We start from the raw sequence: 23,628 nt of genomic DNA on the forward strand, positions 1-23,628 counted from the left end.
GTTCCTGGAAAAGGTTTGACCTCAAGCAGCATCACTGTCAATTTATGAGGCGATCAGGTCAGCCGCGATCTCATTGAATGGCGTAGCAGGCTCGAGGCCTACTCCTGCTCCTAATTCATACGGGTTGGCATTTGCTGGGAGAGTAAGAGAAACAGGCGAACGCACAAATCAGGAGCCGGAGGAGGCCACTCGGCCCCTTGAGCCTGCCCCGCCATCCAGTGAGATCATGGCTGATCGACCTGATTGTAACCTCAACCCCACCTTCCCGTCTACCCCCCCCTCGATAGCCTTTGACTCCCTTGTGAGTCAAGAATCTATCCAACTCAGCCTTAAAAATATTCATTGACCCTGCCCCCGCCGCTCTCTGGGGAAGAGAGTTCCAAAGACTCATGACCCTCTGAGAGAAAAATATTTCCCCTCATCGCCCTCTTAAATGGGCGACCCCTTATTTTTGAACCCTGTTCGCTAGTTCTAGTCTCTCCCGCAAGAGGGAATCACCCTCTCAGCATCCACCCTGTCCAGTCCCCTCAGGATCTTATATGTTTCAATAAGATCGCCTCTCATTCTTCTAAACTCCAATGGGTACAGGCCCAACCTGTCCAACCTTTCCTCATAATACAACCCCTGTGTTCCTCTTGTGGGGAGAATCTAGAACTAGGGGGTCACTGTTTAAAAAGAAGGGGTTGTCCATTTAAGACAGAGATGGGGAGAAATTTGTTCTCTCAGAGGGTCTCGAGTCTTTGGAACTCTCTTTCTCAAAAGGCGGTGGAAGCCTTTGAATATTTTCACGGCATAGATTCTGGATAAGCAGGGGGTGGGGGTGAAAGGTTATCGGGGGTTAGGCGGGAATGAGGGGGTCGAGGTGACAAAGAGGTCGGCCGTGATCTTATTGAATGGCGGAGCAGGCTCGAGGGGCCGAGTGGCCTCCTCCTGCTCCTGATTCACTTGCTCGTCCTCGGAATCAGGCAAGCGAATCTTCTCTGAACTGCCTCTAATGCATTTATATCCGTTCTTAAATAAGGAGGCCAAAACTGTAGATGGTGCTCCAGATGTGGTCTCACCAACACCCTATACAACTGCAGCAAAACATCCCCACTTTTATATTCCATTCCCCTTGCAATAAAGGACAAACCCTCCATTTGCCTTCCACTTGCTGTGTCCGCATGCTAACTTTTTTTGTGATCATGTACCAGGACACCCAGATCCCTCTGTACCGCAGAGCTCTGCAGTCTCTCTCTCTCTCTCTCTGCATTGACTGCTTTTCTACTCTCCCTGCCAATGTGGAGAGGATCACTTTCAACATCACCAGACACGGGCACTTGACAGCACGGAGTGTGGCCCAACAGTATCGAACCCGGAGCCCTCCAGGATGTTACCTACTGGGCGCAACCCTCTACTATGGCCTCACGGGGCTGCCATCATAGAACGACGTCAGAAGGGGAGGGGGTGTAGGGGGGAAGCGGTGTGTGAGAGGGGGGTGGGGGTAGGGGATGTGGGGGGTGGGAGGGTGGAAGGGGAGCGGTTGTGGAGGGGAAGGGGCGTAGGAGAGGGGGGTGGGGTGGAAAGGAGGGTGGGGGGGAGGGGATGTGGGGGGGTGGAAGGGGAGGGGGTGTGGGGGGGAAGGGGTGTAGGAGAGGGGGGTGAGAGGGGGGTGGGGTGGAAAGGAGGGTGGGGGGGAGGGGGGTGTGCGGTGGAGGGGGGTGTGGGGGGGAGGTGGGTGTGGGTGTGGGGGGTGGGGGGTGGGAGGGTGGGCGAGATGGGGGAGGGGGGTGGAAGGGGGGGTGAGGGAGGGGTGTGGTGGGGGTGGGAGGGAAGGCTGATTGGCTGACGGTCAACCATCATCCAATTGGCTAAATGAATCCTCCCGCTTTCCAATTGGTGGAAGGAGGCAGCGTGTCACAAGGATGGATGGATGGATTGGCCGATGAAGGTGTTGGTCAGGTGGAGTAACCTCCAGGAAGACGCTCAATCACAGTTGGCAACACTGTCCTGCCAGTGGAAACATTTTCTCCTTATTGACTCAACCCAAACTCTTCATGCTTTCAAACCCTCCCATGGCATTCAAACAAATTACATTTATATAGCACCTTTATCGTAGTAAAATGTCCCAAGGTGCCTCACAGGAATGATTATCCGGCAAATTCTGACCCCATTGCACATGAGGAGATACTAGGGACAGGAGACCAAAAGCTCAGTCAAAGAGGCTGCTTATATGCAGATTCTTAAAAGAAGAGAGATAGCGAGATAGAGAGAGAGAGAGGCGGAGAGGTTTAAGGAGGGAATTCCAGAGCTCAGGGCCCCCCAAGGCAGCTGAAGGCATGGCCGCCAATGGTGGAGCGATGGGAATCGGGGGATGCGCAAGAGGCCGGAATTGGAGGAGCGCAGAGATCTCGGAGGGTTGTAGGGGCTGGAGGAGGTTACAGAGATAGGGAAGGGTGTGGGGGCTGGAGGAGGTTACAGAGATAGGGAGGGGTGTAGGGGCTGGAGGAGGTTACAGAGATAGGGAGGGGTGTAGGGGTTGGAGGAGGTTACAGAGATAGGGAGGGGTGTAGGGGCTGGAGGAGGTTACAGAGATAGGGAGGGGTGTAGGGGCTGGAGGAGGTTACAGAGATAGGGAGGGGTGTAGGGACTGGAGGAGGTTACAGAGATAGGGAGGGATGCTGGGGCTGGAGGAGATTACAGAGATAGGGAGGGGTGCAGGGGCTGGAGGAGGTTACAGAGATAGGGAGGGGTGTGGGGGCTGGAGGAGGTTACAGAGATTGGGAGGGCTGTAGGGGCTGGAGGAGGTTACAGAGATAGGGAGGGGTGTAGGGGCTGGAGGAGATTTCAGAGATAGGGAGGGGTGTGGGGACTGGAGGAGATTACAGAGATAGGGAGGGGTGTAGGGGCTGGAGGAGGTTACAGAGATAGGGAGGGGTGTAGGGGCTGGAGGAAGTTACAGAGATAGGGAGGGTTGTAGGGGCTGGAGGAGATTACAGAGATCGGGAGGGCTGTAGGGGCTGGAGGAGGTTACAGAGATAGGGAGGGGTGTAGGGACTGGAGGAGATTTCAGAGATAGGGAGGGGTGTGGGGGCTGGAGGAGATTACAGAGATAGGGAGGGGTGTAGGGGCTGGAGGAGGTTACAGAGATAGGGAGGGGTGTGGGGGCTGGAGGAGGTTACAGAGGTAGGGAGGGGTGTAGGGGCTGAAGGATATTACAGAGATAGGGAGGGTTGTAGAGGCTGGAGGAGGTTACAGAGATAGGGAGGGGTGTAGAGGCTGGAGGAGGTTACAGAGATTGGGAGGGGTGTAGGGGCTGGAGGAGGTTACAGAGATAGGGAGAGTTGTGGGGGCTGGAGGGAGTCATGGAGATAGGGAATGGGGCAAAGGGCTGGAGGAATTTTTTAAACATTCATTCATGTGTTCTGGGTGTCACTGGCAAGAGCAGCATTTATTGCCCATCCCTAATTGCCCTTGAGAAGGTGTTGGTGAGCCGCCTTCTTTAAACTTTGCCATTTATATGGTGTAGATACACCCACCGTGCTGTTAGTGAGGGAGTTCCAGGATTTTGACCCAGCGACAGTGAAGGAACGGAAGATATATTTCCAAGTCAGGATGTTGAGTGGCTTGGAGTGGAACTTGCAGGTGATGGTGTTCCCATGTGTCTGCTGCCCTTGTCCTTCTAGATGGTAGAGGTCATGGGTTTGGAAGGTGCTGTCGAAGGAGCCTTGGTGAGTTGCTGCAGTGCATCTTGTAGATGGTACACACACTGCTGCTACTGTGCGTTGGTGGTGGAGGGAGTGAATGTTTGTGGATGGGGTGCCAATCTAGCGGGGCTGCTTTGTCCTGGATGGTGTTGAGTTTCTTGAGTGTTGTGGGAGCTGCCCTCATCCAGACAAGTGGGGAGTATTCCATCCCACTCCTGCCTTGTGCCTTGTAGATGGTGAACAGACTTTGGGGAGTCAGGAGGTGAATTACTGTCTGCAGGATTCCCAGCCTCTGACCTGCTCTTGTAGTCACAGTATTTATATGGCTGGTCCAGTTCAGTTTCTGGTCAATGGGCACCCCCCAGGATGTTGATAGTGGGGGATTCAGTGATGGTAATGCCATTGAATGTCAAGGGATGATGGTTAGATGGTCATTGCCTGGCACTTGTGTGGCGCGAATGTTACTTGCTACTAGTCAGCCCAAGCCTGCATATTGTCCAGGTCTTGCTGCATTTGGACATGGACTGCTTCAGTATCTGAGGAGTCGTGAATGGTGCTGAACATTGTGCAATCATCAGCGAACATCCCCACTTCTGACCTTATGTTGGAAGGAAGGTCATTGATGAAGCAGCTGAAGATGGTTGGGTCAAGGACACTACCCTGAGGAACTCCTGGAGTAATGTCCTCGAACTGTGATGACTGACCTCTAACAACCACAACGATCTTCCTTTGTGCTAGGTGTGACTCCAATCAGAGGAGAATTTTCCCCCTGATTCCCATTGACTCCAGTTTTGCTAGGGCTCTTTGATGCCACACTTGCTCAAATGCTGCCTTGATGTCAAGGGCAGTCATATCCACCTCACCTAAGGAGTACAGCTGTTTTGTCCATGTTTGAACTAAGGTTACAGGGATAGGGAAGATTGTAGGGGCTGGAGGAGGTTACAGAGATAGGGAGGGGTGTAGGGGCTGGAGGAGGTTACAGAGATAGGGAGGGGGGTAGGGGCTGGAGGAGGTTACAGAGATAGGGAGGGGGGTAGGGGCTGGAGGAGGTTACAGAGATAGGGAGGTGTGTAGGGGCTGGAGGAGGTTACAGAGATAGGGAGGGGGGTAGGGGCTGGAGGAGGTTACAGAGATAGGGAAGGGTGTAGGGGCTGGAGGAGGTTACAGAGATAGGGAGGGGTGTAGGGGCTGGAGGAGGTTACAGAGATAGGGAGGGGTGTAGGGGCTGGAGGAGGTTACAGAGATAGGGAGGGGTGTAGGGGTTGGAGGAGGTAACAGAGATAGGGAGGGGTGTAGTGGCTGGAGGGGGTTACAGAGATAGGGAGGGTTGTACGGGCTGGTGGGGGTTACAGAGATAGGGAGGGGTGTAGTGGCTGGAGGCAATTACAGAGATAGGGAGGGTTGTGGGATCAGGGAGCTTACAGTGATAGGGAGGGGTGAGGTCAAGGAAGGATTATGCACATAAGGATGAGAATTTTAAAATCAGGATGTTGCTGCACCAGGAACCCATGCAGGCCAACAAGTACAGATGGGTGATGGTGAATGAGACTTGTTGCAAGTTAAGATAGAGGTCAGGGGACTCATGGATGAGAATCTAAGGTCTGGGGCCTGTTCTGGATTATTTGTTGTCTAGAGGTACAAACTTATCACTTCCAATACCTCAATGGGGATTGTTTGCACATTGGAGTCAAAGGTAGCACTGCCAAAACCTCAATGAGATTCGTTGTAGAATCGGGGTCAAAGATAACACTCCCAAACCCTCAATGGAGATTGGCTGCAGGATTTGGGGTCAAATGTATCATTCCCAATCCCTTAATGGCGATTGGTTGTAGGATTTGGGGATCAAAGGTATCACTCCCAAACCTTCAATGTGGATTGGTTGTAGGGTTGTGGGGGGCAGGGTTCAAATGTATCACTTCCAGTTCCTCAATGGGGATTGAATATAGGGTCTGAGAGTCATAGGTAGCACTCCCAATTCCTCAATGGGGATTAGCTGTAGGGTTTGGGGTCAAACATATAACTCCCAATCCCTCAATGGGGATTGGTTGCATATTTGAGGATCAAAGGTATCACTCCCAATTCTTCAATGTGGATTGGCTGTAGGGTTTGGGGTCAAAGGTATCATTCTTAATGCTTCAATGTGGATTGGTTGTAGGATTGGGATCAAAGGTATCACCTCATATCGCTCAATGGGGATTGGTTGTAGGGTTAGGGGTCAAAGGTATCACCCATAATCTCGCAATGGGGATTGGTTGTAGGATTAGGGGTCAAAGGTATCACCCCTAATCCCTCAATGGGGATTGGTTGTAGGATTGGGATCAAAGGTATCACCTCATATCTCTCAATGGGGATTGGTTGTAGGGTTAGGGGTCAAAGGTATCACCCCTAATTCCTCATTGGGGATTGGTTGTAGGATTGGGGTCAAAGGTATTACCCCTAATCCCTCAATGGGGATTGGTTGTAGGAATGGGGTCAAAGGTATCACCCCTAATCCCTCAATGGGGATTGGTTGTAGGGTTAGGGGTCAAAGGTATCACCCCTAATTCCTCATTGGGGATTGGTTGTAGGATTGGGGTCAAAGGTATTACCCCTAATCCCTCAATGGGGATTGGTTGTAGGAATGGGGTCAAAGGTATCACCCCTAATCCCTCAATGGGGATTGGTTGTAGGATTGGGGTCAAAGGTATCACCCCTAATTCCTCAATGGGGATTGGTTGTAGGGTCGGGGTCAAAGGTATCACCCCTAATCCCTCAATGGGGATTGGTTGTAGGATCGGGGTCAAAGGTATCACCCCTAATTCCTCAATGGGGATTGGTTGTAGGGTCGGGGTCAAAGGTATCACCCCCTAATCCCTCAATGGGGATTGGTTGTAGTGTTAGGGGTCAAAGTATCACTCCCAATCTCTCAATGGGGATTGGTTGTAGTGTTAGGGGTCAAAGTATCACTCCCAATCTCTCAATGGGGATTGGTTGTCTGGGGGGGTTTGGGGTGAACCACGTGTCCCCACGCGGGCGGGGCTTGCTGATCTCGCGAGGTTTGGGGGCTGATGGCGGCGGCGGGCTCAGGGCCGGAGCGGGATTGAGGAGAAGGCGGGAGGAGCGGCCCCGGGGGGAAACCATGAGCCACCCGGAGCCGGCGGAGGCCCAACCCCAAGCCGAGGCCGAGCCTGAGGCCCAGGCCGAGCCCGACGCGAAACTCCTCCACACCAAGAGGCTGTACCGGTAAGGAGAGGGCCTGAGGCCTGGGGAGAGGGTACTGAGGCCAATAGGGGGGGCCTGAGGCCTGGGGAGAGGGTACTGAGGCCAATAGGGGGGGCCTGAGGCCTGGGGAGAGGGTACTGAGGCCAATAGGGGGGCCTGAGGCCTGGGGAGAGGGTACTGAGGCCAATAGGGGGGCACTGAGGCCAATAGGGGGGGCACTGAGGCCAATAGGGGGGGCACTGAGGCCAATAGGGGGGCACTGAGGCCAATAGGGGGGCCTGAGGCCTGGGGAGAGGGTACTGAGGCCAATAGGGGGGGACTGAGGCCAATAGGGGGGGACTGAGGCCAATAGGGGGGGACTGAGGCCAATAGGGGGGGACTGAGGCCAATAGGGGGGGACTGAGGCCAATAGGGGGGGACTGAGGCCAATAGGGGGGCACTGAGGCCAATAGGGGGGCACTGAGGCCAATAGGGGGGGCCTGAGGCCAATAGTGGGGGGGGGGGGGCTGAGGCCAATAGTGGGGGGGGGGGGGCTGAGGCCAATAGTGGGGGGGGGGGGGCTGAGGCCAATAAGGTGGTGGGGGGGGGGGGGGGGGGGGGGCTGAGGCCAATAAGGTTGGGGGGGGGGGGGGCGGCTGAGGCCAATAGGGGGGGCCTGAGGCCTGGGGAGAGGGTACTGAGGCCAATAGGGGGGGCACTGAGGCCAATAGGGGGGGCACAGGCCAATAGGGGGGGCACTGAGGCCAATAGGGGGGGCCTGAGGCCTGGGGAGAGGGTACTGAGGCCAATAGGGGGGGCCTGAGGCCTGGGGAGAGGGTACTGAGGCCAATAGGGGGGGCACTGAGGCCAATAGGGGGGGCACTGAGGCCAATAGGGGGGGCACTGAGGCCAATAGGGGGGGCCTGAGGCCTGGGGAGAGGGTACTGAGGCCAATAGGGGGGGCCTGAGGCCAATAGGGGGGGCCTGAGGCCAATAGGGGGGGGCACTGAGGCCAATAGGTGGGGCACTGAGGCCAATAGGGGGGGCACTGAGGCCAATAGGGGGGGCACTGAGGCCAATAGGGGGGGCCTGAGGCCTGGGGAGAGGGTACTGAGGCCAATAGGGGGGGCCTGAGGCCAATAGGGGGGGCCTGAGGCCAATAGGGGGGGGCACTGAGGCCAATAGGTGGGGCACTGAGGCCAATAGGGGGGGCACTGAGGCCAATAGGGGGGGCACTGAGGCCAATAGGGGGGGCCCACCGAGGCCAATAGGGGGGGCCCACCGAGGCCAATAGGGGGGTCCACCGAGGCCAATAGGGGGGTCCACCGAGGCCAATAGGGGGGTCCACCGAGGCCAATAGGGGGGTCCACCGAGGCCAATAGGGGGGTCCACCGAGGCCAATAGGGGGGTCCACCGAGGCCAATAGGGGGGTCCACCGAGGCCAATAGGGGGGTCCACCGAGGCCAATAGGGGGGTCCACCGAGGCCAATAGGGGGGTCCACCGAGGCCAATAGGGGGGTCCACCGAGGCCAATAGGGGGGTCCACCGAGGCCAATAGGGGGGTCCACCGAGGCCAATAGGGGGGTCCACCGAGGCCAATAGGGGGGTCCACCGAGGCCAATAGGGGGGTCCACCGAGGCCAATAGGGGGGTCCACCGAGGCCAATAGGGGGGTCCACCGAGGCCAATAGGGGGGTCCACCGAGGCCAATAGGGGGGTCCACCGAGGCCAATAGGGGGGTCCACCGAGGCCAATAGGGGGGTCCACCGAGGCCAATGGGGGATCCACCGAGGCCAATGGGGGGGGCACTGAGGCCAATGGTGTTGGGGGTGGGATTGTGTTATCGCCCCCCCCACCCCGATCCGTTCTCATCTGCCTTGGCGCTCCGTGTTTCAATCCCTCCAATTCGCGGTTCCTGCCAATGGCTCTTAATCAAAGTCACCCACGGCGTCCCCGTGTGACCGTGACAAAGGTAAACTTTCCCTCCTGGTCCTTCTCGACCTGTCTGCAGCCTTGGACAGGGTGGACCACACCCACCCTCCTCCAGCACCTCTCCACCGTCGTCCAGCAGGGTGGGACTGCTCTCTCCTGGGCCTGTTCATCTCGTAGCCAGCATATCACCTCCAGTGGTCTCTCTCTCCCCCGCTCCTGCACTCTAACCTCGGGCGTCTCCCCGAGGATCCATCCTTGGCCCCCTCCCATTTCTCACCGACGCGCTGTCCCTCGGTGACTTTATCTGAAAGCGCGGGTGTTAGTTTTCGCATGTAGGCTGACGACACCCAGCTCTACCTCCTCACACCACCTCTGTCGGCTCCTGTCGCTAAATTATCAGGCGGCTTATCCGACATCCCGTATCGGATGAGCGGAAATCTCCTCCAGTTAAATATGTGACAGGATACTGAGGCCCTTCCCACGAGTTACTGCATGTTATGCTCTCAGGCTCTGGCCTCCCTCTTCTGTATGTGTGCCCCTGTGTGTGTGTGTGCGCCTCTCTGTGTCTGTGTGTGTGTGTGTGTGCGCGCCTCTCTGTGTCTGTGTCTGTGTGTGTGCGCCTCTGTGTCTGTGTGTGTGCGCCTCTCTGTGTCTGTGTGTGTGCGCCTCTCTGTGTCTGTGTGTGTGCGCCTCTCTGTGTCTGTGTGTGTGCGCCTCTCTGTGTCTGTGTGTGTGCGCCTCTCTGTGTCTGTGTGTGTGCGCCTCTCTGTGTCTGTGTGTGTGCGCCTCTCTGTGTCTGTGTGTGCGTCTCTCTGTGCCTGTGTGTGTGTGCGCCTCTCTGTGCCTGTGTGTGTGTGCGCCTCTCTGTGTCTGTATGTGTGCGCCTCTGTGTCTGTGTGTGCGTCTCTCTGTGCCTGTGTGTGTGTGTGCGCCTCTCTGTGCCTGTGTGTGTGCGCCTCTCTGTGCCTGTGTGTGTGCGCCTCTCTGTGCCTGTGTGTGTGCGCCTCTCTGTGCCTGTGTGTGTGCGCCTCTCTGTGCCTGTGTGTGTGCGCCTCTCTGTGCCTGTGTGTGTGCGCCTCTCTGTGCCTGTGTGTGTGCGCCTCTCTGTGCCTGTGTGTGTGCGCCTCTCTGTGCCTGTGTGTGTGCGCCTCTCTGTGCCTGTGTGTGTTCGCCTCTCTGTGCCTGTGTGTGTGCGCCTCTCTGTGCCTGTGTGTGTGCGCCTCTCTGTGCCTGTGTGTGTGCGCCTCTCTGTGCCTGTGTGTGTGCGCCTCTCTGTGCCTGTGTGTGTGCGCCTCTCTGTGCCTGTGTGTGTGCGCCTCTCTGTGCCTGTGTGTGTGCGCCTCTCTGTGCCTGTGTGTGTGCGCCTCTCTGTGCCTGTGTGTGTGCGCCTCTCTGTGCCTGTGTGTGTGCGCCTCTCTGTGCCTGTGTGTGTGCGCCTCTCTGTGCCTGTGTGTGTGCGCCTCTCTGTGCCTGTGTGTGTGCGCCTCTCTGTGCCTGTGTGTGTGCGCCTCTCTGTGCCTGTGTGTGTGCGCCTCTCTGTGCCTGTGTGTGTGCGCCTCTCTGTGCCTGTGTGTGTGCGCCTCTCTGTGCCTGTGTGTGTGCGCCTCTCTGTGCCTGTGTGTGTGCGCCTCTCTGTGCCTGTGTGTGTGCGCCTCTCTGTGCCTGTGTGTGTGCGCCTCTCTGTGCCTGTGTGTGTGCGCCTCTCTGTGCCTGTGTGTGTGTGCGCCTCTCTGTGCCTGTGTGTGTGTGCGCCTCTCTGTGCCTGTGTGTGTGTGCGCCTCTCTGTGCCTGTGTGTGTGTGCGCCTCTCTGTGCCTGTGTGTGTGTGCGCCTCTCTGTGCCTGTGTGTGTGTGCGCCTCTCTGTGCCTGTGTGTGTGTGCGCCTCTCTGTGCCTGTGTGTGTGTGCGCCTCTCTGTGCCTGTGTGTGTGTGCGCCTCTCTGTGCCTGTGTGTGTGTGCGCCTCTCTGTGCCTGTGTGTGTGTGCGCCTCTCTGTGCCTGTGTGTGTGTGCGCCTCTCTGTGCCTGTGTGTGTGTGCGCCTCTCTGTGCCTGTGTGTGTGTGCGCCTCTCTGTGCCTGTGTGTGTGTGCGCCTCTCTGTGCCTGTGTGTGTGTGCGCCTCTCTGTGCCTGTGTGTGTGTGCGCCTCTCTGTGCCTGTGTGTGTGTGCGCCTCTCTGTGCCTGTGTGTGTGTGCGCCTCTCTGTGCCTGTGTGTGTGTGCGCCTCTCTGTGCCTGTGTGTGTGTGCGCCTCTCTGTGCCTGTGTGTGTGTGCGCCTCTCTGTGCCTGTGTGTGTGTGCGCCTCTCTGTGCCTGTGTGTGTGTGCGCCTCTCTGTGCCTGTGTGTGTGTGCGCCTCTCTGTGCCTGTGTGTGTGTGCGCCTCTCTGTGCCTGTGTGTGTGTGCGCCTCTCTGTGCCTGTGTGTGTGTGCGCCTCTCTGTGCCTGTGTGTGTGTGCGCCTCTCTGTGCCTGTGTGTGTGTGCGCCTCTCTGTGCCTGTGTGTGTGTGCGCCTCTCTGTGCCTGTGTGTGTGTGCGCCTCTCTGTGCCTGTGTGTGTGTGCGCCTCTCTGTGCCTGTGTGTGTGTGCGCCTCTCTGTGCCTGTGTGTGTGTGCGCCTCTCTGTGCCTGTGTGTGTGTGCGCCTCTCTGTGCCTGTGTGTGTGTGCGCCTCTCTGTGCCTGTGTGTGTGTGCGCCTCTCTGTGCCTGTGTGTGTGTGCGCCTCTCTGTGCCTGTGTGTGTGTGCGCCTCTCTGTGCCTGTGTGTGTGTGCGCCTCTGTGCCTGTGTGTGTGTGTGCGCCTCTGTGTGTGTGTGTGTGTGCGCCTCTGTGTGTGTGTGTGTGTGTGCGCCTCTGTGTGTGTGTGTGTGTGCGCCTCTGTGTGTGTGTGTGTGTGCGCCTCTGTGTGTGTGTGTGTGTGCGCCTCTGTGTGTGTGTGTGCGCCTCTGTGTGTGTGTGTGTGCCTCTGTGTGTGTGTGTGCGCCTCTGTGTGTGTGTGTGCGCGCGCCTCTGTGTGTGTGTGCGCGCCTCTGTGTGTGTGTGCGCGCCTCTGTGTGTGTGTGTGCGCGCCTCTGTGTGTGTGTGCGCGCCTCTGTGTGTGTGTGCGCGCCTCTGTGTGTGTGTGCGCGCCTCTGTGTGTGTGTGCGCGCCTCTGTGTGTGTGTGCGCGCCTCTGTGTGTGTGTGCGCGCCTCTGTGTGTGTGTGCGCGCCTCTGTGTGTGTGTGCGCGCCTCTGTGTGTGTGTGCGCGCCTCTGTGTGTGTGTGCGCGCCTCTGTGTGTGTGTGCGCGCCTCTGTGTGTGTGTGCGCGCCTCTGTGTGTGTGCGCGCGCCTCTGTGTGTGTGTGCGCGCGCCTCTGTGTGTGTGTGCGCGCGCCTCTGTGTGTGTGTGCGCGCCTCTGTGTGTGTGTGCGCGCCTCTGTGTGTGTGTGTGCGCGCCTCTGTGTGTGTGTGCGCGCCTCTGTGTGTGTGTGCGCGCCTCTGTGTGTGTGTGCGCGCCTCTGTGTGTGTGTGCGCGCCTCTGTGTGTGTGTGCGCGCCTCTGTGTGTGCCTGTGCGCGCCTCTGTGTGCCTGTGTGCGTGTGTGCGCCTCTCTGTGCCTGTGTGCGTGTGTGCGCCTCTCTGTGCCTGTGTGCGTGTGTGCGCCTCTCTGTGCCTGTGTGCGTGTGTGCGTCTCTCTGTGCCTGTGTGTGTGTGTGCCTGCTGGGTGGGTAACATGTAAACCTCGGGGTTGGCAGGTAGACGGTTCACAGTCCCTTCTCCGGGGACTCGAGCCTCATAATCTGGGCTAACGCTCCCAGGACTGAGGGAGTGCTTCACCATTTGAGGTGCCAGATGAGAAATTAACCCAAAGACAAACCACCCCCCCCCAATATTCCTCAGGGAGATGTTAAAAATCCCACAGCCACAATTGGAAAAAGTGCAAGGCAGCAGTGGCCTCGGGCCAAATATCAATGCCCAAGCCAACCAACATCGCTAAAAAAAATATAACCTGGTCTTTGTCACATTGGCTGTTTGTGGGAGCTTGCTGTGTACAAATTGGCGTTCCCTTCATTACAACTGGGACTGCATTTCAAAAAGTGATTAATAGCTTGTGAAGCACACTGAGATGTCCTGAGGTGGTGAAAGATGCTGTAGAAATACAAACCTCCTTTAGTATCTCAAATGAAAGATGGCGCCTCAGACAGTGCGGCGCTCCCTCAGTACTGACCCTCCGACAGTGCGGCACTCCCTCAGTACTGACCCTCCGACAGTGCGGCGCTCCCTCAGTACTGACCCTCCGACAGTGCAGCACTCCCTCAGTACTGACCCTCCGACAGTGCGGCACTCCCTCAGTACTGACCCTCCGACAGTGCAGCGCTCCCTCAGTACTGACCCTCCGACAGTGCGGCGCTCCCTCAGTACTGACCCTCTGACAGTGCTGCATTCCCTCAGTACTGACCCTCCGACAGTGCGGCTCTCCCTCAGCACTGATCCTCCGACAGTGCGGCTCTCCCTCAGTACTGACCCAGCTCCCTCAGTTCTGACCCTCCGACAGTGCAGCACTCCCTCAGTACTGACCCTCCGACAGTGTGGCACTCCCTCAGTACTGACCCTCCGACAGTGCAGCGCTCCCTCAGTACTGACCCTCCGACAGTGCGGCACTCCCTCAGTACTGACCCTCCGACAGTGCGGCACTCCCTCAGTACTGACCCTCCGACAGTGCAGCAGTCCCTCAGTACTGACCCTCCGACAGTGCAGCGCTCCCTCAGTACTGACCCTCCGACAGTGCGGCGCTCCCTCAGTACTGACCCTCCGACAGTGCAGCACTCCCTCAGTACTGACCCTCCGACAGTGCAGCACTCCCTCAGTACTGACCCTCCGACAGTGCAGCGCTCCCTCAGTACTGACCCAGCTCCCTCAGTTCTGACCCTCCGACAGTGCAGCACTCCCTCAGTACTGACCCTCCGACAGTGCGGCACTCCCTCGGTACTGACCCTCCGACAGTGCGGCACTCCCTCAGTCGGCTTGGATTCTGGAGTCAGTGCCTGGAGTAGGGCTGAAACTCCGATGATCTGGAAGTGTGAGAGATGTCCACTGAGCCTTTGGATTTTGGAAAGGATTTGTGCTGTGACATGAATGGTTATGGAGCGGATTCACATAGGGACGGGGGTATAAAGGCAGAAACCCACTTCAGGGTGTCGGTGAGTCAGGGCCTGGGGGCTGTGGTCAGTGTCTGGGTAGGCTGGTGGGCCGATTTAGTGTTGTATTGTGGGTGAAAGATTTGGAACGGGAATATTTGTCAGCCACGCCAGGTTGGGATCGGCTGTGATCATTTTCACCCCGTTTGATAGTGGAATGTGTAAAGGGTGTGTCGGCGCGAGAAAGAAATCATTTTCTTACAGTCACCAGTTAACCCCACCTAGTTGAACAAAATCTCTCCGCACTGTGCCATCGGTACTGACCCCCCCTGACAGTGTGACACTCCCTCAGTACCGACCGTTCTGTGCCATCGGTACTGACCCCCCCTGACAGTGTGACACTCCCTCAGTACCGACCGTTCTGTGCCATTGGCTGTTACCGGGAGGCTGCCTGTCTGTGTTAGCAGCTCGGTGTAACTGCAGCAGTGTTGGCACCCCAAGTCCCACGTGCCTTGCATCCTCCTGTGTAAACTTACTCCAATCTCTTCCTCTTTATTTGGGGTGTGGATTATCGAAACCGTGATTAATTTTGACCCGGGAGTGGGGAGTTTGCCTATAGCCGCTTAGCTCAGTCGGATTCAGACCGGCTCTTTAAGGACAGAAGGATTAGGAGCAGGAAGTAGGCCATTCAGCCCATTGAGCCTGCTCTGCCAGTCAACAGGATCATGGCTGATCGGACTGTGCACCTTCCTGTCTGCCTCCCCGGACTAACCCTCGACTCCCTTGTCGATTTAAAAATCTCTCTAACTCAGCCTTGAATATATCCGATGACCCGGCCTCCACTGCTCTCTGGGGAAGAGAGCTCCACAGACTGACGGCCCTCAGAGAGATGACATTCCTCCTCATCTCCGTCCTCAATGTGAGGCCCCTTGTTTTGAAACTGTGCCCCCCCCCACCCCAGGTCTAGATTCCCACCGGAGGGGAGGGCACCCTCTCAGCACCTACCCTGTCAAGCCCCCTCCAGAATCTTATCGCTTTGTCTCTTCGTACACCGCCCTAATGTGCTCGATTGACGTCTGGAACCAGAGGGCTGTCCTCTGAGGAGAGATGGAAGTAGAGTGGAGCCACACGTTCTCTGGAGAAGAATGAGCGGTGATCTCATTGAAACGTACCAAGTTCTGAGGGGGGGTTTTGACGGGGTAGATGGTGAGAGGCTGCCTACTCCGGCTGGAGAGCGCACAACGAGCGGTTGCCGGCTCAGGATGAGGCGTCGGCCATTTTGGACGGAGATGAGGAGGAATTTCTTCACTCAGCGAGCGGTGAATCTTCGGAATCCTCCACCCCAGGGAGCTGTCGCTGCTCAGTCGCTGAGTAGGTCCACGACTGAGAAGGAGAGATTTTTGGGCATTGTGGGATGGGGGTGGGGGGGGTGGGGTAGAGAGCACAGTCGAGGTGGAAGATCAGCCTTGATCTTTTAGGGAATGACAGAGCAGGCCTCAAGGGGCTGAATGGCCTCACCCTACTCCCATTTTGCATGTTTTAGTGTGTTTAGGTTCATTGGAGCCCGGCCAAAAGATAAGAGGATGGATGAGACTAAGAATAGAGAGCCATCCAACTAGATAGGGCATCACAGCCAGACCCTGTCGCGTCACTACTTGTGCAGAGCTCGGTTCAGTTGTTTTCGGTTTGGGGTGAGCTGTGCACCCCTTATCCCTTTTCACCGTTTAAGATGCTGAGGGACCCGTTGTTGAGAGACTGCTCAGCAAACTGGGTCTATTTTCTCGTGTAGTTCAGAAGAATGAGAGAGGATCTCATTGAATCGGAAGGGGTTTGACAGGGTGGACGCTGAGAGATCGTTCCCGCTGGTCGGAGAATCTAAAACACGGAGGGGGGCCCAGTGTCAGGGTAAGGGGGCCGATCGTTTAGGGACTGAGATGAGGAGAAATTACTTCACCCAAAGGGTTGTGAATCTTTGGAATTCTCTACTTCAGAGGGCTGTGGATGCTGCATTGTTGAATATATTTAAGGCTGGGGACAGACAGGTTTTTAGTCTCAGGGAATTAAGGGATATGGGGGAGCGGGCGGAGAAAATGGAGTTGAAGCCCAAGATGGGCCAAGGTCGTACTGAATGATGGAGCAGGCTCGATGGGCCGAGTGGTCCACTGCTGCTCCTATCTCTTAGCTTCGTCTCCTGCATTCGCTGTCCTGGTTTCAGGCTCCCAGTGTGAGGGCTCCTCTTTGAAATGTAGCGTACAACCACCTTCCTGCCCCCCGCCCCCAAACCCTGTCCCTGAACCCCACTCCCCCTCCCCCAAGATCTCCCAAACACTCCAAGGCATCCTGATAGCTTTTCGAAGCTGCCGGGGTTGTGGTTGGGGGGGTGGTTGACAACAAAAAGTGCCTCATGGGCTAGAGAGAGAGAGAGAGAGAGGGAGAGAGCAGGCCTTGACTGAAACACTGCCCTGGGTGCCTGGGAGTGCAACTGGCCCTTGAGCCTTGTTCTGCCAGCTCACTGCATCGCAGCGGACCTCTGCTTAAACTCCATTTCCCAGTGGTATTCCATAAATCTCAGCCTCAACAGCCCCCCACCAAACCCTTGGCACCCAAAGGCTTTTGTTTTTTGGGGGCGGTAGAGGGTGTGGTCTGTGTGAGAAAGAAGACTTCCTGATTCTAGTCTCTAACTTAACCGATTGTGCTTCCTCAATCTGGACTCCCCTGCAGAAATTTCTCTTCAACCAGATGAACCACACCTAGAACACTGTCAAACAGTTTTGGTTCCCTTATCTAAGGAAAGATATACTGGCATTGGAGGCAGACCAGAGGAGGTTCACTAGGTTGATCTCAAGTATGGAGGGAGTTTCTTACGAGGAGAGGTTGAGTAGATTGGGCCTGTGCTCATTGGAGTTGAGAAGAATGAGTGGTGACCTTATTGAAACATATAAGATTCTTAGGGGGTTTGACAGGGTAGATGCTGAGAGGCTGTTTCCCCTTGTGGGAGAGTCTAGGACCAGAGGGCATAGTGAGAGTGAGTGGTTGCCCACTTAAGACAGAGATGAGGAGGAATTTCTTCTCTCAGAGGGTAGTTAGTCCGTGGAATTCTTTACTGCAGAGGGCTGTAGATGCTGGGTCATTAAGTATATTCAAGGCTGAGATAGACAGGTTTTTAATCAGTGAGGGAATCAAGGGTTATGGGGAAAAGGCAGGAAAGTGGAGTTGAGGATTATCAGATCAGCCATGATCTCATTGAACGGCGGAGCAGACTTGATGGGCTGAATGGCCGATTCCTGCTCCTACCTCTTATGGCCATCGGATCGCTTTCATGTTGGAAGCACTTCGGCCGGATCAGCCCTCAACTCCCTAAAACTCCGAGGAGCGCCAGCCCAATGCCTCCCGGATTTTAATTCCGCCACTCACCACTGACTGGTGCATTCTCCATGGCAACGCCTCTACCAATCAGAGCCCACCGGCTGACCAACCAGCACTCTCTTCTCATGAAGTATAAATTGTTGTTTGTTGTTTCCCCTCACATGGGCCGCCTTGGTGAGTGCAAGACGAAAAGCTTCGGCTAAATAGCGAAGGAGCCACTGGCAGGGGGAAGGTCAGACGGCAGGGGTTTCTTTTTGGAGGGTGGGGGTTGGGAGGGTCCTTTTCTCCTTTAAGAGACCTGAGAGAGCAGGGAAAGGCCAGCTCTACTTTCCCAAAGTGTCCTCTTATTGAGGAGGGGGGGGGTGTTATAAACGCTAACCTCCTGCTGCCGTTGCAATCTGACAGGCGAGCGGGGTTATTAGGCGTCCGGTTTTGACTGAGAAATCTTGGGAATTTCCGATGGTGGGGGAGGAGGCCAGTGGGGGAGGGGGGTGGTTGTGTCTTTAAATTTATGGGCAGTTTCCTTAAAAGAGGGGAAAACCGAGGATCTGCTTTACAAATGGTGGGAACTTTGCTTCCTGTTCCCACCACCCCCCCTCACCCCCACTCTCTCAAATCGTAGTCAGAGTGTAGTCTTGCAGCCTCCACCACCTCCTGCCGCTGACCCCTTAGCGTGTGAGAGGAGGCTGGCTATTCAACTAAATGGGCCATCGCCGCCCGGCCCTGTGTCCCCTCCCCACAGCCCCGCGTCAGTGGCTTTTGCTGGCCCTGCTTTGTGGCATCTCCCGATAGCGATCGGGGGAGTGGCCAGCGGGAACCCCGGGCTGGTTCCCCATCCCCACCGTCCTCCTCTTGCTCAGGGTGTGGTGAGCCTCGTTGTGTTGTTACCAGCATCACAGGCACAGGTTGGTTTGCTCAGCACAGGCTGGAGCTTGGAGCAGGCCCCTCTGCTCTCTCTTCCTGGGGGGGTGCTCTGTGTGTGTCTGTGTGTGTCTGTGTGTGTCTGTGTGTGTCTGTGTGTGTGTGTGTGTGTGTCTGTGTGTGTGTGTGTCTGTGTGTGTGTGTGTCTGTGTGTGTGTGTGTGTGTGTGTGTGTGTCTGTCTGTCTGTCTGTCTGTCTGTCTGTCTGTGTCTGTCTGTCTGTCTGTCTGTCTGTCTGTCTGTCTGTCTGTCTGTCTGTGTGTGTCTGTCTGTGTGTGTGTGTGTGTGTGTGTGTGTACTACTGTGTGGCCCAGGACTGTAATCAGGTTTTTGGCTGCACTTTCCTGAGAGCGTGCCTGACTGTTCTCACTCCAGCCCTCGGATGGCATATCTGTGACGCCCACTGCTGTTGGAGGTTGGTCAGGGCTGCCAGATCCCTCCCTGTCGGAGGAGTGCTAACTCTGCACTCCCCTGACATTGTGCTACATAATTCGGTGTGTAGAAGATCTCCAGAGCACAGAATCCAGACCGACACTCCCAGTGCCAGTATTGAGGGAGCGCCGCATTGTCGGAGGGTCAGTACTGAGGGAGCGCGGCACTGTCGGAGGGTCAGTACTGAGGGAGCGCGGCACTGTCGGAGGGTCAGTACTGAGGGAGCGCGGCACTGTCGGAGGGTCAGTACTGAGGGAGCGCGGCACTGTCGGAGGGTCAGTACTGAGGGAGCGCGGCACTGTCGGAGGGTCAGTACTGAGGGAGTGCCGCATTGTCGGAGGGTCAGTACTGAGGGAGTGCCGCATTGTCGGAGGGTCAGTACTGAGGGAGCGCCGCATTGTCGGAGGGTCAGTACTGAGGGAGCGCGGCACTGTCGGAGGGTCAGTACTGAGGGAGTGCCACATTGTCGGAGGGTCAGTACTGAGGGAGTGCCGCATTGTCGGAGGGTCAGTACTGAGGGAGCGCCACACTGTCGGAGGGTCAGCACTGAAGGAGCGCCGCACTGTCGGAGGGTTGGTACTGAGGGAGTGCCACACTGTCGGAGGGTCGGTACTGAGGGAGTGCCGCACTGTCGGAGGGTCGGTACTGAGGGAGTGCCGCACTGTCGGAGGGTCGGTACTGAGGGAGTGCCGCACTGTCGGAGGGTCGGTACTGAGGGAGTGCCGCACTGTCGGAGGGTCGGTACTGAGGGAGTGCCGCACTGTCGGAGGGTCAATACTGAGGGAGTGCTGCACTGTCGGAGGGTCAATACTGAGGGAGTGCTGCACTGTCGGAGGGTCAGTACTGAGGGAGTGCCACACTGTCGGTGGGTTGGTAATGAGGGAGCGCCGCACTGTCACAGGGTCAATACTGAGGGAGTGCTGCACTGTCGGAGGGTCGAGACTGAGGGAGCGCCGCACTGTCGGAGGGTTGGTACTGAGGGAGTGCCGCACTGTCGGAGGGTCAGTACTGAGGGGGCGCTGCACTGTTGGAGTCAGTACTAAGGGAGTGCCGCACTGTCGGAGGGTCAGTACTGAGGGAGTGCCGCACTGTCGGAGGGTCAGTACTGAGGGAGTGCCGCACTGTCGGAGGGTCAGTACTGAGGGAGTGCCGCACTGTCGGAGGGTCAGTACTGAGGGAGTGCCGCACTGTCGGAGGGTCAGTACTGAGGGAGTGCCGCACTGTCGGAGGGTCGGTACTGAGGGAGTGCCGCACTGTCGGAGGGTCGGTACTGAGGGAGTGCAGCACTGTCGGAGGGTCGGTACTGAGGGAGTGCCGCACTGTCGGAGGGTCGGTACTGAGGGAGTGCCGCACTGTCGGAGGGTCAATACTGAGGGAGTGCTGCACTGTCGGAGGGTCAATACTGAGGGAGTGCTGCACTGTCGGAGGGTCAGTACTGAGGGAGTGCCGCACTGTCGGAGGGTTGGTAATGAGGGAGCGCCGCACTGTCACAGGGTCAATACTGAGGGAGTGCTGCACTGTCGGAGGGTCGAGACTGAGGGAGCGCCGCACTGTCGGAGGGTTGGTACTGAGGGAGTGCCGCGCTGTCGGAGGGTCAGTACTGAGGGAGCGCCGCACTGTCGGAGGGTCAGTACAGAGGGAGCGCCGCACTGTCGGAGGGTTGGTACTGAGGGAGTGTCGCACTGTCGGAGGGTCAGTGCTGAGGGAGCGCTGCACTGTCGGAGGGTCAGTACTGAGGGAGCGCCGCACTGTCGGAGGGTCAGTACTGAGGGAGTGCCGCACTGTCGGAGGGTCGGTACTGAGGGAGTGCCGCACTGTCGGAGGGTCGGTACTGAGGGAGTGCCGCACTGTCGGAGGGTCAATACTGAGGGAGTGCTGCACTGTCGGAGGGTCAATACTGAGGGAGTGCTGCACTGTCGGAGGGTCAGTACTGAGGGAGCGCCGCACTGTCGGAGGGTTGGTAATGAGGGAGCGCCGCACTGTCACAGGGTCAATACTGAGGGAGTGCTGCACTGTCGGAGGGTCGAGACTGAGGGAGCGCCGCACTGTCGGAGGGTTGGTACTGAGGGAGTGCCGCGCTGTCGGAGGGTCAGTACTGAGGGAGCGCCGCACTGTCGGAGGGTCAGTACAGAGGGAGCGCCGCACTGTCGGAGGGTTGGTACTGAGGGAGTGTCGCACTGTCGGAGGGTCAGTGCTGAAGGAGCGCCGCACTGTCGGAGGCTCAGTACTGAGGGAGCGCCGCACTGTCGGAGGGTCAGTACTGAGGGAGCGCCGCACTGTCGGAGGGTCAGTACTGAGGGAGTGTCGCACTGTCGGAGGGTCAGTACTGAGGGAGTGCCGCACTGTTGGAGGGTCAGTACTGAGGGAGCGCCGCACTGTCGGAGGGTCAGTACTGAGGGAGCGCCGCACTGTCGGAGGGTCAGTACTGAGGGAGCGCCGCACTGTCAGAGGGTCAGTACTGAGGGAGCGCCGCACTGTCGGAGGGTCAGTACTGAGGGAGTGCCGCACTGTCGGAGGGTCAGTACTGAGGGAGTGCCGCACTGTCGGAGGGTCAGTACTGAGGGAGTGCTGCACTGTCGGAGGGTCAGTACTGAGGGAGTGCCGCACTTTGTGAAGTACCATCTTTCAGAATGAGATGTGGTACCAGGTCCCTTCAGCTGGTTGTAAAAGTTCCCGCTGTTGGAAGAAGAACCGTGGCAGAGGGAGTTCTCCCCGTGACCTGGGACCAATGTATAGCCCATGACCAACATCACTAAAACCAGGTGATCTGGGCTATTATCACATCGCTGCTTGTGGGAGCTTGCTGTGCGCAAATTGGCAGCCGCGTTTCCTACATCACAACAGTGGGCAGGCTTGAACAAGTGCTTGTTATTTGTGAAGGGGTTTGGAGGGTGCTGTGCTCTGAATTGCTGTGTGTTTTCGCAGGGCTGTAGTGGAGGCGGTCCATCGGCTCGATGTGATTGTGGGGAATAAGATGGCGTACCGAGAAGTATTCAAACCCGAAAACATCAGCCTGCGGAACAAGTAGGTTGGGAGGTGGGGGACTGGAATGGGGGTCAGTAGGGGTGGTGTGGGGCGGGGTGACCGGAATGGGGCTGGGGAAGAGGGCGGCTCAGACTCTGAGACCGGGAGCTGTACCCCTGATGCTCCAGCCGCTTGTTTGGGTCCTATTTAGCCGCCTGCGTTCCCTGGCCTGCGGCAGGACTCCTGCAGATTTGGTCAGGTTGTTCGAGAGATGGGGAGGGAGGGAAGTGGGGGAGGAACGATATGTAGCATGGGCCGATCAGATGTTTGAAGGAGAGACTCATGCACTGTGAATGAGCTGGGATGATTATGAAATCGTCACACTGTCACAGGGTCAGTACTGAGGGAGCGCCGCACTGTCACAAGGTCAGTACTGAGGGAGTGCCGCACTGTCACAGGGTCAGTACTGAGGGAGTGCCGCACTGTCGGAGGGTCAGTACTGAGGGAGTGCCGCACTGTCACAGGGTCAGTACTGAGGGAGTGCCGCACTGTCACAGGGTCAGTACTGAGGGAGCGCCGCACTGTCAGAAGGTCAGTACTGAGGGAGCGCCGCACTGTCGGAGGGTCAGTACTGAGGGAGTGCCGCACTGTCGGAGGGTCAGTACTGAGGGAGTGCCGCACTGTCACAGGGTTAGTACTGAGGGAGTGCCGCACTGTCTGAGGGTCAGTACTGACGGAGCGCCGCACTGTCACAGGGTTAGTACTGAGGGAGTGCCGCACTGTCGGAGGGTCAGTACTGAGGGAGCGCCGCACTGTCACAGGGTTAGTACTGAGGGAGTGCCGCATTGTCACAGGGTCAGTACTGAGGGAGGGCCGCACTGTCGGAGGGTCAGTACTGAGGGAGCGCCGCACTGTCGGAGGGTCAGTGCTGAGGGAGGACCGCACTGTCGGAGGGTCAGTACTGAGGGAGTGCCGCACTGTCACAGGGTCAGTACTGAGGGAGTGCCGCATTGTCACAGGGTCAGTACTGAGGGAGGGCCGCACTGTCGGAGGGTCAGTTCTGAGGGAGCGCCGCACTGTCGGAGGGTCAGTACTGAGGGTGCGCTGCACTGTCAGAGGGTCAGTTCTGAGGGAGCGCCGCACTGTCAGAGGGTCAGTTCTGAGGGAGCGCCGCACTGTCAGAGGGTCAGTTCTGAGGGAGCGCCGCACTGTCAGAGGGTCCGTTCTGAGGGAGCGCCGCACTGTCAGAGGGTCCGTTCTGAGGGAGCGCCGCACTGTCGGAGGGTCAGTACTGAGGGAGCGCCGCACTGTTGCGGGAATGTGCCTGATGGGTGAGTGGAAGGGGAGGGTTAGAAGCTGTCCTGCGCCTTATCGATATTAGACCAGGAGAGAGGGCATTCGGCCCCTCCAGCTCGTTCTGATCCATGTCGTTCGATCCTGATCGATGTGTTGTTGTGACTCCATTTACACGCCTTGACCCTGCCGGTCTGGGAATCTGAAACACAGGGACACTGACTCGGGATAAGGGGCCGGTCATTTAGGACTGAGATGAGGAGAATTTACTTCACTCAAAGGGGTTGTGAATCTTTGGAATTCTCTACCCCAGAGGGTTGTGGATGCTCCATCGTTGAATATATTTAAGGCTGGGACAGACAGGTTTTTGGTCTCGTAGGGAATTAAGGGACGTGGGGGAGCGGGCGGGAAAATGGAGTTGAAGCCCAAGATCAGCCATGGTCGTATTGAATGGTGGAGCAGGCTTGATGGGCCGATTAAACTACTCTTGGGTTTGTAGTGTTCTGAGTTGATTGCCCTTGCCTAATGGAGCTGTCGGTGTGCGTCTTGTGTGTGTGTGTGTGCGTGCGTCTGTGTGTGTGTGCGTGCGTCTTGTGTGTGTGCGTGCGTCTTGTGTGTGTGCGTGCGTCTTGTGTGTGTGCGTGCGTCTTGTGTGTGTGCGTGCGTCTTGTGTGTGTGCGTGCGTCTTGTGTGTGTGTGTGCGTGCTTCTTGTGTGTGTGTGTGCGTGCGTCTTGTGTGTGTGTGTGCG

General features: G+C 57.3%; 1 protein-coding gene across 1 annotated transcript in view; it reads left to right on the plus strand.

Annotated features, from left to right (window-relative positions):
* Window positions 1–6,721: 6,721 nt before the first annotated feature.
* Window positions 6,722–23,628, plus strand: part of smg5 (SMG5 nonsense mediated mRNA decay factor) — a gene marked incomplete at its 3' end in the record, with an annotated part of 18,470 nt that continues 1,563 nt past the window's right edge. Inside the window, exons 1-2 of the mRNA XM_078537318.1 lie at window positions 6,722–6,908; window positions 21,548–21,646. Coding sequence (XP_078393444.1) covers window positions 6,805–6,908; window positions 21,548–21,646 — 203 coding nt within the window. The remainder of the gene's footprint in view (window positions 6,909–21,547; window positions 21,647–23,628) is intronic.

Source organism: Cetorhinus maximus, unplaced genomic scaffold, assembly GCF_964194155.1.
Source record: "Cetorhinus maximus unplaced genomic scaffold, sCetMax3.hap1.1 HAP1_SCAFFOLD_2185, whole genome shotgun sequence".
NCBI classification, from domain to species: Eukaryota; Metazoa; Chordata; class Chondrichthyes; order Lamniformes; family Cetorhinidae; genus Cetorhinus; species Cetorhinus maximus.